The 15768-nt window shown below is 39.6% G+C and overlaps 1 protein-coding gene across 14 annotated transcripts in view; it reads left to right on the top strand.

Moving 5' to 3' along the window:
* RBMS3 (RNA binding motif single stranded interacting protein 3) overlaps window positions 1–15768 on the top strand; it is a 1027957-nt gene that overhangs the window by 729168 nt on the left and 283021 nt on the right. For all 14 annotated transcript variants that reach the window (XM_043442422.1, XM_043442434.1, XM_043442432.1 and 11 more), the window contains one exon: window positions 5485–5642. In XM_043442422.1, coding sequence (XP_043298357.1) covers window positions 5485–5642 — 158 coding nt within the window. The remainder of the gene's footprint in view (window positions 1–5484; window positions 5643–15768) is intronic.

The raw sequence follows: 15768 nt of genomic DNA, 5'->3' as shown, positions 1-15768 counted from the left end.
TGTTGCTAGAAGGGTAAGAACATTTGTGTACAAAGTCAGTGTTAAACGAATTCTAAAACCTCTGATGTCTTTAAGGGCAGCTTGTTAATGCAAGAGGCTCTGACTCCAAGCTTTTGTTTTCGGGGAAAGGGAAAACATTTTGTTTTTATTATTATTAATTTTTAAATTGCTGTAGCATTTAAAATAAGCTCTTCCATTAAAAAGTAATACCATCACAATATTTTAATTATCCTCCAATTAAAATAAATTTTAAAGATAAGCAATTGCACCTTTGTTTCCACATTGATTTTTCATTCTACTAGTGAGATCCATTGAATAGCAATGTTTGTTGGCAATCCCAAGAGTTGGCGTACTGTAGTAGAAAGGGTACTATCTTGATCTTGATCTTGATCAAGATCAAAAATGTCACTTATGATGTCATTTATTCACTTACCTGCCATGTGTGTTTGGTATCCTTCTTAAAATATCAGAATCAATTTTCTCGTTTGTAGAGTGATGATAATAACTCTTGCCTATCTACTGCCTAAAAGTGTTAGAAAGGGCCATACACAATAAAATAAATGCCCCCAAACACCTTAAATACTGTAAAACTCTGCTCCATTAAGGAATAATATCATTATCTGTAGTCTATATGACCATCCCCTTCATTGTGTTTAAAAATATTTAAAATTCTATGTTTGCTTTAGAGTTGTTTCAGACACCTTCAGGATATTTCAGGATATTTTGTCACCACTGCTCAGGACAATTCATTCTGAGACAATTTTGTCTACCTAACAGTTAAAAGTGACTATTAATTGATTGTACATAATGCTGTGCTTTAAAAAAAAAACAAACAACTTGATAGTATATAAAGTAGGCAAAGACTGGTAACTTAGTGTAATATATTATCATGGAAAAAATAGAAATATAATCCCCTAAATTAGTGTTATAATTTGATCTACCAAATAGTACTTGTTCAAAATGAAATACATACAGAAATAGAGTAAGCATTTAAAACTTTGTATAACAATTTCACATTATCATGACATTTAATCCAAACGTAATTTTGATCTGTTGAATATGGCAATAAAAAACTGCAACTTGCATTTTGTGTCTTTTAATTTCATTCTATTAGCTTTGACAAATATAAATATTTTACAAATATCAGTTTGTGACAGGTTGGAAATAAAAATGGTTCCCACCACAGGTGGCTTGAGAAACTTTGCTCTAAAATCTCTAATGCCAATAACTACTTCCTGAATATTTAAATATAATTTCATCAAGCATGACTGTTAACAGATTGAGTGTTGAAATCTTGTTCAAAAGTTGTTACCTTTTCTAGAATCATGTATATATAATAGTTATGTATCCAACAGAGACCCAGACATAATATTTGATCATGATATGAGTAATAATGTTGTCCTCTATTTGTCTTCATTTGCTAAGCTTCCTCAAAATGTTCTGAAGTTGTTCCAAACTACATTTAAAAAGTGAATGAATACCAATAAATCTAACACCAAAAATCCATGGAAAGTGAAGTCATGAAATGAATGTTTGCATATTCTTACATAAAATGGCAAGGTCTCTGCTCCCATTAATAATGGGGCAGGTACCATTCTAACTTCTTCACAATCTTTTGACAAAGCTAAATAATAATAAATCAAGAAATCCCTATACAGATGAAAAGATACAGACAGACCAAATGGAGGAGTTACTTATGGTGACACGGTCAATTAAATGTAGTAGATGTATGAATTACAGTCATATACTTTTACAGATTACTCGCTGCAGAGGAGTCATTCAGTGATGATACGTGAGATGCCAACTAAGGCCAGGGACCCCCTTTCTTGGCAGCCTTAACTTTGTGTCTAAACTAAGTAATGAATATGCAAAAGTGAATAAAATAAGATATGCTGAGATATTCTTTTCTGTACTAATAGTTCTTTGAACTGCAAACTTCTGCCTACCATTCTCTGGAGTTTATGGGGAAAGGCAGTATGAAGAATTGGGAAGGACATTAGACCAAGAATGAAGGGACAGGGGTTCTATTTCCGGCCCGTTACTAGTTAGCTGGGTGGCCTGGAGTAACTCATAAGCACTGCTCCAATCTCTATCTTCCCCCATCTGTTAAATGATCCGATTGGATGAAGTGCCCCTTCAGCTCCATTCTGGAGCTTAATGATCATGAAAAGTTAAAAACAGATTGGTAAAAGATTCTAGATTGTAGGTATCACACACATGAGTTATGCTTTTTTACAAATTTAAAAGACATAGTCTTTCAGGTTCAAAGAGCCGAAGTGCCAAAGACCCTTTCAAAAGAAACCATCTGTTTACATAAATCTGATATATAAATAGTAAAATATAGATGTATATATTATTTTAAAGTTCATTCTGTACAGAAATTAATTTCTATTGTCAAGTCAACAAATATATTTGTTCAAGACTTGTATTTCAAAGGAGAGAATGAGTTAATGAATAACACTGCCCAACACTATAGTCTTTCTGTGAACACAAATCAAGGAATGACACTCTCCAATTCTGTACTGTCTCTATGAATGCAGATTAAGGATTGGCCTTGCTCTTTGAATTTGAATTCAGAAAGTGGCTTACTGAGCATTCTCTTGTGTACTAAGCTCTGTCTGTTTGTTGCACTCCATTTTGAGAAGGTGCAAGTAAATGAATCAGGATACACTGGTCTAATACTACTTGAAAGATGAAAAGATCGTACAGAATGCTGGCATAAGGGGATTGTTTGCTTGTGGTTGTTTATCCTCATTTAGGACAAAGGGGTGCAGAACATCGGGCAAATTCCCACCCATTCCTGAGACAACCATATGTTGCAGTCTGCTCTCTGGGCTAAAGAAGGAACTCCCACTGGGACTTGAGTTGACCTGGAAGTGTAAGCCCCAAAAATCACACTATGAGAAAGTTATTCTTTTCTCAACTCTGATTCTTCCCAGGAAAAAGACTCTGTCTGGTCCTAGTGTAGTCAATACCTCTCCTAATTACAGATCTTGTTTGTAACTAAGAGAAAGTCAGTCACCAAGGTCATAATCTTCTGTGAAGAAGCAATATCTAATATAATTTAATAACATTAATTTGTTACCAGTTTTGATAGTAACCTACTTATGCCAAGTGATCCTGGCCTTTTAGCTACACGGCAACATAATGTTGCCTTTTTAAATGGGTTTACTTAAGCCCAAAGGTATTTTGATGTAAAGAAAAGTATTAAGTAAGTAAAATCAGTACATGGCTGGCACATTTTCTAAGATGATATGCAAATGATTAAAGCGTGGATAACACTGGACTGGAGTAGTGGAAAATGCACTGAGATGGAAGATAGAAAACCTGACTAAATTTAATTTGAACCCTGTCACTAATTATCAAATTGTCTTCAGGAAAGATGATGAAAAATTCGTGCCTCCATTTCCTCATTATCCAGTAACTATGATGCTATTTGCTTACCTGCCTTTGGAAAGATGATATGAAGATTAAAATTAGAGGATGGGCAGTAAAATAATATAAAGGTGAAAGTTGTATGTGCATAGGCTTGTTATTACGTATCTGAAATACCACTTTTTTTTTAATCACCCCTACTGGGGGTGGGGATCATGTCACTTAGGAAAAAGTACTATCTCTGTTTTCTCTCTAGGATCATACCATTAATTAGTGATGTGTGTGTGTGAGAAAGAGAGAAACTGACCACAGTTATACAGTTGCTCCATTTAAACTATATTCCCAAATGCTAAAGTTGTGTTGTATTTTTTGATTGATTGCATATTTATTTGCAGAGAATTCCCTGGTGATCAAAAAGCTTGAAAACTGTGTTTCAAAAAGAACCTAATAACAGATCTTATTCATCTCAAAGCCTAATAAAAACATTATGACCTGCATGAATATTTAGAACTGCTAAACATAATGGAGTTTACTGTCATGCCAAACTTGTTTCTTGACCTGTAATAGTAATTGGAATCTTGTTCATTGTGTTTAAAACCTCAAATTTCTACAGAAGATATCATCTCTTCACAACAGATATTTTTACTGTTATATAATCTCATTTGCTACAGACTTCAGAACTGCTTTTCCCATTGTGATTGTGTTTCTTGTTATTTTAATTAAAATATAATAGTTCATTTAACTATCTGATCTATTTTGATATTAACTAATCACGTCAAGTTTTTGGCTGTGCGTTATTTTGAGACATATAACTGAGTTCCAACATATAAATTCAGCCTGTAAAATAGCAAATATTCCTGTACTTGGAAATAATGGTGGCAGGTTGTTTGATTTCCCATCCTATTAAAAAAGCTTATTTAAGCACTACTGCTTCATAATCTCATTCACGTATAAATATTTAGTTGCATTCTGTGGCAGTGAGTGCCACACTTGAGCGATCATAAGATCACCTGAAGGGCTTGTCAAAACACAGGTCATTTGGCCCACCCTCAAGTTTCTGCTCCTGGGGTGGGTCCTGAGAATTTACATTACTGGCAAGTTCCCAACTGATGCTGAGGCCGATGATAAACGATGTTCTAGGACCATACTTCTTTTCCCCCATTGATTCAGTGGAAAGCAATGTAGTAAGACAGGGAAACCCCCGAATTTGGGGAGTTTCAGCCCTGGCTTTGACGTTTACGACCTATGTATCTTAGGCAAGCTATGGCTCAATTTTGTCCTCTCTAAAATAGTAGCAATTATATATACTGGGAATATTGAATGAAATAGTCTATATCAAGGATTTAAAACAATGCCTAGTGTATTGTGAAGGGCTTCCCAGGTAGCACTACTCGTCAAGAACCCGCCTGCCAATGCAGGAGATGTAAAAGATGTGGGTTGGATCCCTGGGTTAGGAAGATCCCCTGGAGGAGGTCATGGCAACCCACTCCAGTATTCTTGCCTGGAGAATCCCACGGACAGAGGAGCCTGGCAGGCTATGGTCTATAGTGTCACAAAGAGTTGGACACGACTGAAGTTACTTAGCACGCACGCACACACGACGATGAACACTCTCTAAATGCAACATTAGTAACTAGTGGTGAAGGCAGTTAGATTGGTTATAGAACCACCAGTTAGTGGTCATAGAATATATGTGTTTACCTTTGTTCAATTACAATAAAAGTTCATTAGTCTTTTCTAAGGAAGGCTGGACAGAAAGCTTGGTTGTCACAGGTGACATTGTTTCTATGAGAAGCATTCTGGCCCATCTTGAAATTCAGTGGAAAAAAACATATAACTGTGCACTGACTTCTAACGGGTGTTAACAGTTCTCAGAGCTTTCTGAGATGCTTTTCCAGGCTATAATCCTCAATTTGGCTCAAATAAAAATTTTCTTTTCTTTCTTAAAAAAAAAAAAAAAGAAAAGAAAAGAAACATGGCCCTTACTGAAAGAACTTGAGCAGAATGTTAGAGATTGGAATCTAGATGGCAATGTAAGGAAAATGTATCCATTTGTGCAGTGTTTCTCTATATTCAGAACTTACCACATGTGTTTCTTTTTTCCCTTAGCAACAAGAGCAAGACCCAACAAACCTATACATCTCAAATCTCCCCATTTCTATGGATGAGCAGGAACTTGAGAATATGCTGAAACCCTTTGGACATGTCATTTCCACGAGAATACTAAGAGATGCTAATGGAGTCAGCAGAGGCGTTGGCTTTGCCAGGTAAAACACCTGCTCTTTCCTGAATATTCACTTTTAATTCCATCCCTTTCTAACATTAGAATAGTGCTGGAATGTAGACTATTCAAAGAGAAGTAGCTTATCAAACTGACTCTGTATCTTTGCTTTGAGTTAGAGAATTCCAATGCAACTGTAAATATGTTGTTCCTGCTAAAATATGTACACAGAATGTTTATATCTGTCACACGTCATAATGAAATGCCTAACACTTTCCCAGTCCTCTCTATGCCTATAGATGAACAAAATCAGATGCTGTCAATTTCACTAAGGGTAATAAATGCTCAGAACCCCAAAGTCAAAGACCCCACGGGCTGAACAAAGCATCCACATGATTTAACACTGATTTCCAAAGAGCTAGATGGTAGAATTTCTCAGCCAGGGGAAGAGAGAAGATTCAGAAAAACAGTAATTGTTGGGAAGTCCCAAGGAACTCAGAAATCTAAGAGGAGGTGAAGAGGGCATTTGCATTTAAGAGGCCCTTGCTGCGAGCTTTTGATGTTTTAATCAAAACAAAAAAGAACAAATTGCACTTTTCTCATTGTTGGAAAAAGACGAGTAGTTTTCTTTTTAACTTTAAGGGAATGTTTACCAAAGGGGATCTCAGCCAGAAATGGAGTTACAATGGTTGTACCTGCTGTGCCTTCATGAAAAAACACAAAGTGAAGGAAGCTGCAGAGAGAAAGAAGCTGCTCAGTGGCAAAGAAGAAAAGGAAAAGCTGTGTCTCCACGGCTGGGTGTGTTTATGTGTCTTCAGCGGACTCAACGTGAATGAATGGATGGATGTTACATGTAATCTGGAAGCCAGCCCTTCGCAGACAGGCACGTCTGCCTGTGGGGAACCCTGCCATCTCTCGGAAAAATCATCCCAAACCAAGTTCTGTGAACACACTCGGAAAGATACGAAAACACAATTGTTAACTAATCTCTACCTTGACTTCCTGGAGGTCATGGACCAAGTCTTAATGTCTACACAATGTTCTACACATACTAGCCTGGGAGACCTCTACAAGATGCATGTCTTATGATTTGAAGAGAAGACAGCAGAATCAAGAACATGTCCCAGACTTGAATATATTCATGAGGAATTCAAGTTTTCAGAACATTATTAACTGTTGATTTTAATGGTCAAAGCAGAGCTAATCAGACCACCGGGGTCTCTGAAATTGCCAATGTAGTCATTCTTGGAGACGGTACTGGCTGATCTTGGAGGCCTGGCATAGTGAACGCCTGCCACGCTCCACTTCACATAGCGTATCCCTGCCGGCTCAAACCTCTCTCTAACAAATCAGTTTCTCCTTCATGTGTGGTGCTGCTGAGAAAGAAACGTTTCAAATTCATCAAGTGAACACCTTTTTCCAAGAAGGTCTATGTTTTTTTTTTAATTATTTTTAAGCAAAAGATTTTTGGTGCAAACTATGAATATATTAGTTTGTTCAGACAATCATAGCAGAATTTAACAGACTAGGTAACTTTAAACAACAGACACATATTTTCTCTCAATTCTAGAGGCTAGAAGTTCAAGATCAAGGTAGCAGTAGGGTTTGGTTTCCTGTCTGCATTTTGTATCAATAGATGGTCTTCTTTTCCTGTGTCTTCACACAGTCTGCCCTTCATGTGTGTTCTGAGTCTCTCCTTAAAGTCTTCCCATCAGTCAGATTGAACTGGGATCCACCCATTATATATACGTGATTTATAATCCAGTCTCCTGGAATAAACCATAATGGAAAAGAACATTTAAAAAAGAATGTATATATGTGTAAAACTGAATCACTTTGCTGTGTAGCAGAGATTAATATAACAGTGTAAGCCAACTATACTCCAAGTAAAAAGTTAATGAACTTAATATAAAAATGTTTATACACACACACACACGCACGCAACTTTATCCATCTATTATTGATGGACACAGTTCTTTACATGCCTTGGTCATCATAAAAATACTGCTATGAACGTGTAGGTGCATATATCTTTTTGAAATACTGTTTTTGTTTTCTTCTGATGTACATACATGAATGGGATTGCTGGATCACGTGGTATTTCTGTTTGTAGGTTTTGAGGACTTTGCATTCTGTTTTTCAGTGCGTGTACCAACTGACATGCCCGCAATAGTGTGCAAGAGTTCCCTTTCCCCCACATCTTGCCAACATTTGCTATTCATGTTCTTTGATGATAGCCATTCTCACAGATGTGAGGTAATATCACATTGTGGTTTTGATTTAGAGCTCTCTGCTGACTTGTGACGTGGAGCATCTTTTCATTTGTTTGTTGGCCATCTCGACATCTTTTTGTGAAAAATGTCTATTCAGGACTTGTGTCCATTTTAAAATCTAGTAGTTCAGTTTTAGATATTGAGGTTTTTTTTTTTTATATATTGAATTTGTATGTTTTGGATATTAAGCCCTTATCAGTCATATCAGTTGCAAATATTTTCTTCCATTCAGAAGGTTGTCTTTTTGTCAATGGTTTCCTTTCCTGTGTAAAATCTTTAAAGTTTAATTAGGCCCCGTCTGTTTATTTTGCTATTATTTTCTTGGTCTTAGAATTATCCACCAAAAAAAAAAAATTGCTGTGATTTACATCAGAGTATTCTGTCTATGTTTTCTTCTAGGACCTTTTTATGGCTTCTGGTCTTACATTTAGGTCTTTAATACACTTTGTATATGGTGTGAGAAATTTTTCTAATTTCATTTTTTTTTACATGCAGCTGTTCAGGTTTCCCAACACAACTGTAGGTGAATTGACCATTAGTGTGTGAATATACTTCTGGGCTCTATTCTGCTCCACTGATCTATGTATCTGTTTTTATGCCAGTACCTCACTGTTTTGGTTTCTGTAGTTTTGTACTATAACCTAAAGTCAGGGAACATGACACCTTCCAGATCTATTCTTTATTCTCAAGGTTGTTTTGGCTATTTGGGGTCTTTTATGCTTCCATAAAAAATTTAAAATATCTGTCCTATTTCTGTGATAATTGTTATTGGTATTTTGATAGGGATTGCACTGAATCTGTAGATTGCCTTAGGATGCAGAGTGATTTTAACAGTATTAATTATCTCCCAAGTTCTTTGATCATCTTTGCTAACATTACCTTGAACTCTTTCTCAGATAGATATCCACTTAATTTTTCTTCTGGGTTTCATCTGTTCTTTCATCTGGAATATGTTCTTCTGTTACCTGATTTTTCTTAAATTGCTATTTTATTTCTGTGTATCTGGTAGGTTGGTTGTGTTTTCCAACCTCGCAGGAGACATCTTGTGGGTGGTCTGCTTATCATGGCTCGACCCAGTCCAGGTGATTGCCAGGCCCTGCCCTTTAGAGAGGCTGCTGATTGGCAGGCATGGGTCATGAGGTGGCTAGCAGCAGAACCCGATGGGACCCTGGGGCTAGTGCTGGCTTACTAATGGGTGAGGTCAGGGTCCAGGAACCCCAGGACTGGTGCCTGCCTACCAGTGAGTGAAAGAAAGTTAAAGTGTTAATCACTCAGTATGTCTGACTTTTTACGAGCCCATGGACTGTAGCCCACCAGCCTCCTCTGTCCATGGGATTCTCCGGGTAAGAATACTGGAGTGGGTTGTCATTTCCTCTTCCAGGGGATCTTCCTGACCCAGGGATCAAACCCACATCTGTCTTGTATGTCTACTACATTGGCAGCTGAGTTCTTTATCACTCGCGCCACCTGGGAAGCGGAAAGTAAAGCCAGGTCCCAGGGACAGTGTCATCTCCCCGGTGGGCAGAGCCGTGTCCTGGGGTCTGGCCGTAGGGCCCAGGCGTGGTTTCTGAGAGAGCTTGCTGTGGGGTGTGAAGTGTCTTGAGGCTTGTTTTGGCCTGCTGGTCTGTGGGCCTGAAATGGTGCTGACCTGCTAATGGGTCGGTAAGTCCTGCCACAGCAGGCGGCAGGGCTTTGTCGGTTGTCCTGGGACTGACGTCTGCCCTCTGATATGTAAGGCTGGATAGCAGAGTCCCTGGCTGCAGGTTCTTAGGGATTCCAGGTCTAGTCCCTGTGTGTTGGTGTGAAGGACTGGGCCCCAGGATCTCTGGTAGACAGGGCTATGTCCAGGTGTGGCTGTGGGCTCAGAGGTTCTTGCAGCGCCTGTTTGCTGGTGGGTGGGGCTGGGTCCCATCCCAGTTAGTCGGGTTCCCAGTACTGGTGCCAACCGGCTGGTGAGTGGGGAGAGAGCTGAGTCCCACGGCTAATATACTAGAGGGAGGCTTCCACTATGGCATTTTCTTTATTAAGGCATAAAGAGCTCCCAGCTTCTCCATCCACAGGGGGAATCCCAGTTGCCTCCTGTCTCTCCAGGGGACTCTCTAAGATCAGTGGGTGGGTCTGACTGAGGCTCCTTTCAAATGACTGCTTCCACCCCGGTTCCTGGAGTGTGTGAAATTTTGTGTGCTCCCTTTAAGAGTGGAGTCTCTATTTCCAGCAGCCCTTATGTAAAAGCAAGCCCCACTGGCCTTCAAGCCCAGATGTTCCGTGGGCTCCAGTTTGGGGAGTCTAATGTAGGTTTCAGACCGCTTGCTCCTTGGGAAGAACTTTCACAGATGTAATTACCCTCTTATTTATGGTTATCCGTGCCCACAGATGGGCACAGTTCTTGACTATACCGTGACTCTGTCCCTCCTGTTTCATTCTGGTTCCTTCTTCTTCTTCTTCTTCTTTTTTTTGTTTGACTTTTTGAGTTAATTATTGTTTTATTATTATTATTCACATTTTATAATTATAGAAAAGATAAGGGCAAGAGAAGTTAAAATCCTATATAAAATCTTACAGAAGATAAACAGGAGACCCTACCAATAGGTTCAGGTACAGATGAACAAAAGCCTATGTTCTCAAAACCACAGGGATTATAGTGATTTTGGTGTGCTTCTAGGAGGAAGTAAGCTCAGGACTTTTTTTTTTTTTTTTTACATTTCTGTCTTGGGAAACAAAATTCCAGATGTGGTTCTTTTTTTCTTTCTTTCTTTATTTTTAATTGAAGGATAATTGCTTTACAATATTGTGTTGGTTTCTGCTATAGGACAGTATGAATCCGCCATAGGTATACACACGTCCCCTCCCTTTTGAAACTCCCTCCCACCATTTCCCACCGCTTTAGGTTGCCACAGAGCCCCAGTTTGAGTTCCCTGAGTTAATCAACAAATTCCCACCGACTGTCTGTTTTACATATGGTAGTGTATATGTTTCCATGCTACTCTCTCCAGAAGTTCTTGATTCACGTGGAAGAGATCCTGAAATTCCTTCGATTCTAAAGAAAACCCCTCATTGTTATTTTACTTGCCAGCTATACATTCACCATCTTTGAAAATCACTTCTTCAAAGTAAAGGTGGTATCTTCGTTTTATATTTAAACCACTGAACTTCAAAGCATTGATTTGAACACCAGGAGAGTGCAGAGACAGCACAATTACAGGCTTTTTAAAGTCCCAGAAGCACTAGATAGTGTCTGAAATTACAGACCTTTTATTTTATTTTATTATTTTGTTTTTCCATTCTTGTAACATAAAACAATTTTGTAAGATCCACCCTGCTGCAGGCAGCATTTTATAGCCAAGTCATAAACTCCTAAAAGCAAAAGTTTATGGTGGGAATGCGGACAGTCAAGACAGTCAGAGCCGCGGCTGCAGGGCTGGCGGGTGCCAACAGGCCACCTTGCCTTCCAGCGTGAGGATCCGAGCATAAATCAGCCTGGGTCTAGAGGGACAGGACTGTGTGCTCACGTTATCCACTTCCCATTTCCAGAAACATGAGACCGTTTGTCTAACAAAAATCACATTGAAAGAGTGTTATGAGGGGCCAGGAAAGAGTGACCCAAAATGGAGACGGGATGAGGAATGAATGTTCACAATTAATCCAGCTTCAACATCTGGGAACATAGACCCTCTTTAAGGAGTGCCTTTAATGTTCCCTCGTGAGCTAGAGAGCGTGAGAGACTGCTGAGCACAGAGACCTTTCTATTTTGCAGTTTTTTTTCACCTCTCTCAGTCCTCTTAATTTGATTCTCATGGAGTTTTGTTTGAATGACTTTTAACATCTGGGCAACCCTGTGTTCTATCGCTTCCTACCAAACGGGCAGGTTTTACAAGTAAATCATTTCAGTTCTTCTTTCTTTTCACTAAGTTAAAAAAAAAAATCATGGTTATAGGAAGACAAATATCAGCCTGACTATTAAAAATCAGGATAAATGGATTACAATATTGTTTTTGTAATTTCTTTTAATTACTTTAATTATCATTGCAATTTTATTCACTTATTATCCTCTCCCTGATACTTCTTACTCCCTATCGTTTCCCACCTCCTGAAATAGAACCCCAATTCAGGATAAACATAAAGAAAATAAAGAAATTTTTTAAAATTACAAGGCAAATGCCAATACTGTCTTTTTAGGCAACTCTATGATGCTTTATAATGACCATCAAGCTTATCTAAATGTGATTTTATTGTCTGGGATATGTTTTGATTCTATCTACCTTAATTACATCTTTGTGTTAATATTCCTCCCTTGCTGTTTTGGCAATTCATTCACCATCATTCTCTCAAATTCATGGAACTAGGAAATCAAGTTTGAGCAGAGAAAATCTCTAAAATGTAAACTTAGTGATTACTAACCTCCAAACTACAGCTGTGTTTGCACAGAAACAGGTTAGAATTGTGTTTGCTGAGGTTGAAAAGGAGGAGGACTGTTATTCTGTTTGGTAATTTTAGTTCCTCTCTCGATTGCCAGCAGATGTGATCCAAGGAGGAACAAACCTCTGGAACACCCTCTAGCTTCTTCATCTCTGTTCTTGTTCTGTGTGCTTGTCTTCATCTGTTTCTTCACGTTGCCTCTGTCTTTCTGTCTTTTAACATCAGAAAATCATGGTCATCGCTAAAGAAGGCAGAACAGTATCCTTGCTTTTCCATATATTCAGTCTCTAAGTTTCAAAACCCAAACCAACCAATCAGTCTATCAACTAAACAAACAAATGGCTTAAATTTCACAGGATAATCTATTATTCTGAAATCCTCTGGGCTTCCATCCTGCTGTATACATGATTTTATAAAAAGTTAGAGAAGGAGAAAAACCATACAGTTTCTTGTTTTATTATGCCGAAATTGGCATGACATTATTCCCAAGACAGAGTTGGTAGAATGAGAGAAGGCTTCTGAGTACTATTCACCCTGTGAAACTGAAATTGGAGAACTTTGTTACCTTGGAATTGGAAATGGGGGCATTCCTCGTTCTCAGGGACTGTAAGATCTCTTCACCCTCTACCTGCTCTAAGCACAAACCCTGACAGGCACTCCTGGACCCTGGAGGTTGTGGGGATTTCAGGTAGGCTGTTAGTTTCCGGTCAGTGAAGAGAAGCACTCTGCAGTATCGTTTGGAAGACATGTGTGACCCTCGTTTATTTAATATCTTTCCAACATGCTCAGCTTTCTGTGAGCTGGAGCACCCTAACATGAGGGCTTCTCTGGTGGCTCAGTGCTAAAGAATCTGCCTGCCGGTGCAGAAGACTTGGGTTTGATCCTTGCATCAGGAAGATCCCCTGGAGAAGGAAATGGCAATCCACTCCAGTGTTCTTACCTGGAAAATCCCATGGACAGAGGAGCCTGGCAGACACAGTCCATGGGTCACAGAAGGGTCAGACACGACTTAGCGACTAAACAACAATACCATCCATGAAGTGCGGTTATACACATGGCTTTATGGGTCAGAAATCACTTAGGTTGCATCTTTGTTCTGTTCTTCTGATTTGTGTCCTTGGACTAGTTAAACTCTCTAGCTTCCCTTCCTGATACTTAAAATGCATTCATTCATCCATTCATTCAGTTCACCCATTAAATACGTGAGTACTACTAATAAGCCAGTGTGAAAGCATTGGTTGCTCAATCATGTCCAACTCTTTGTGACCCCATGGACAGTAGCCCGCCAGGCTCCTCTGTCTGTGGGATTCTCCAGGCCAGAATACTGGAGTGGTAGCCATTGCCTTCTCTAATATGCCAGTAATTATTCCACATGTGATCATTAGAGATACATATACACACACAAAACATCTCCTTTCACTGACTGGCATTCTGCTGGATTTGGGGACACAATAAGAATGTCATCAAATATAAAATATCAAATGATGAATATTAACAATAGTGTTACAAAAACAGTATAAAGCATATGGGTGCTCTAGAGAGTATGAAAAAAATGAGAGGCTTGAAGTCAAGGACAGAAAAGCCCTCTGAGGACAGAGCTTTAACCCAAGATGCAAATGATGAGAAGGAACCAGCAGGAGAGTTCCTGGCAGAGCCGGAGAGGAACGCTCCATCCCAGCAAAGGAAAGGAGGGTGGTCAAGGTCAGGCCAAGTTCCACATGTTTGGGAAAGAGAGAAAAAGCAAAAAAAAAAAAAAAGGAGAAGAGAAAAAAAGAAGAGAGATGTAACAGATAGTAATACCTAGTAATGAAATATGGCTACAGCTCAAAGAGACTGATCAAAAGTGATAATACACTTCAGTTGCATTGAATGGTGAGACCTGAACATACTAGTTATCAATTCCTTCCTTATCTCAATTTTGATTTTGAATTGATTTGTTTTTCCATTCTCTTCACCACGTTCCTTTTGAAAACATTAGTAATATATGGTGAAAAGATAAATTAATAGATTATGATCCATCCAGACAAGGATGTTGCCTGGGGGCAGGCAGGTATTCTGAAATAAGCAGCTCCCAGGCTTATGTGTGAGTAAACATTTTTTTCCTTACATTTATCTTGAAAGACACAGCCTCATGTATAATTTTGTTCCTGACTGCTTATAGTTTTATGAGGCAGCCATCAGTGTGCTGGCTGGAAACAGAGCTTCATTCCAAACAATCTAACTGAAGACCCTACTGTGGAGGAGTCTTTTCAGAGGGGTGACAGAGCTCTGGGAGCTGATGAAGGAGAGCTGAGACACCCAAAGATGAGCGGCGGAGCATGCCTTTCCCCCGGAGAGAAGAAAACAGGTGGCGGTGTGTGCCCCGAGTCCAGGGCGACCCAGGGCCTTGCAGAAGGGACCCCCTGGAGGCACCACCACAGACCAGGACGGATGTAACCCCTGCCCGACAGATGTGGTACCGGAGCAGGAAGGACGAGTAGGACCAGCCGGACCTCTGTTTCCACCAGGCCTCCAGTCCTGACACCCGTGCAAGCCATCCAGTGACAGAGTAAAGATGATATAGTCCATGGGAGTGCCATTTCTTTGGGGCATAGGACAGAGCAGAGAAGACATGGGGGAGGGCTAGAGAGAAACATCAGTACGCATGGATGAGTCCCCCTGACACCACTGTTAAAACACAAAACTAGAAAACAGTGCAAGCTCAGCAATAAACCCACCCTGCTACTCCTCCTTCAGATTGGAGCGGTGGCAAACTGACTGGGTCTGTTTAGAGAAAGCAACTGCTCAAACGAGAGTAACTACGCAGTGATGTCTGTTTCTTCTGACTTCATTTCTGACACCAAATATGTGGATTTTTCTGACATCAGCTACATATCATTTTCCCACACCAGTTATCCAGTTCTCTCATGCCAACTGAGTGTCTAACAATTCATTTCCATTTTAACCCTCACTACTCAAAGTTATCAGACTGCACAGGTTCAAGGGCTCAGTCCCACAAGATGCATCCCACTTCACACAGCAACCACACATAGGGTATCAGGCAACCCACATTTCTTCTCCGCCACTACAAATTCGGGGGTTCCCTTGAAACTCCTCAGGCTTGAAAGTTCACTACAACTATCCACAGAACATGGGAAAACACTTAAATATTTACTTGTATTTCAGAAAATGTACAGCTCAGGAACAGCCAAATAGAAAAGATGCATGGGGAAGAGGGAGTGGGGAGGGGAGAAATGACTCAGAGGTTCTCTGCCCTCTCTGGTGTCCCACCTTCCCAACACATCAATGTGTCCATCAACCCATAAGCTCTGCAAACCCTGTTCAGTGGTGTCTATGGAGGTCTTATCACACAACACAATTTGATTGAATCATTGACCATTGCTAGCTCACTAAAATTCATGTGCATCGAGTTGATGATGCCATCCAGTCATCTCATCCCTAGTCATCCCCTTCTCCTCCTGCCTTCAATCTTGCCCAGCATCA

This window comes from Cervus canadensis, chromosome 22, assembly GCF_019320065.1.
Source record: "Cervus canadensis isolate Bull #8, Minnesota chromosome 22, ASM1932006v1, whole genome shotgun sequence".
NCBI classification, from domain to species: Eukaryota; Metazoa; Chordata; class Mammalia; order Artiodactyla; family Cervidae; genus Cervus; species Cervus canadensis.
Note: the sequence above shows the minus strand (reverse complement) of the source record. Positions and strands in the feature narration are given on the sequence as shown.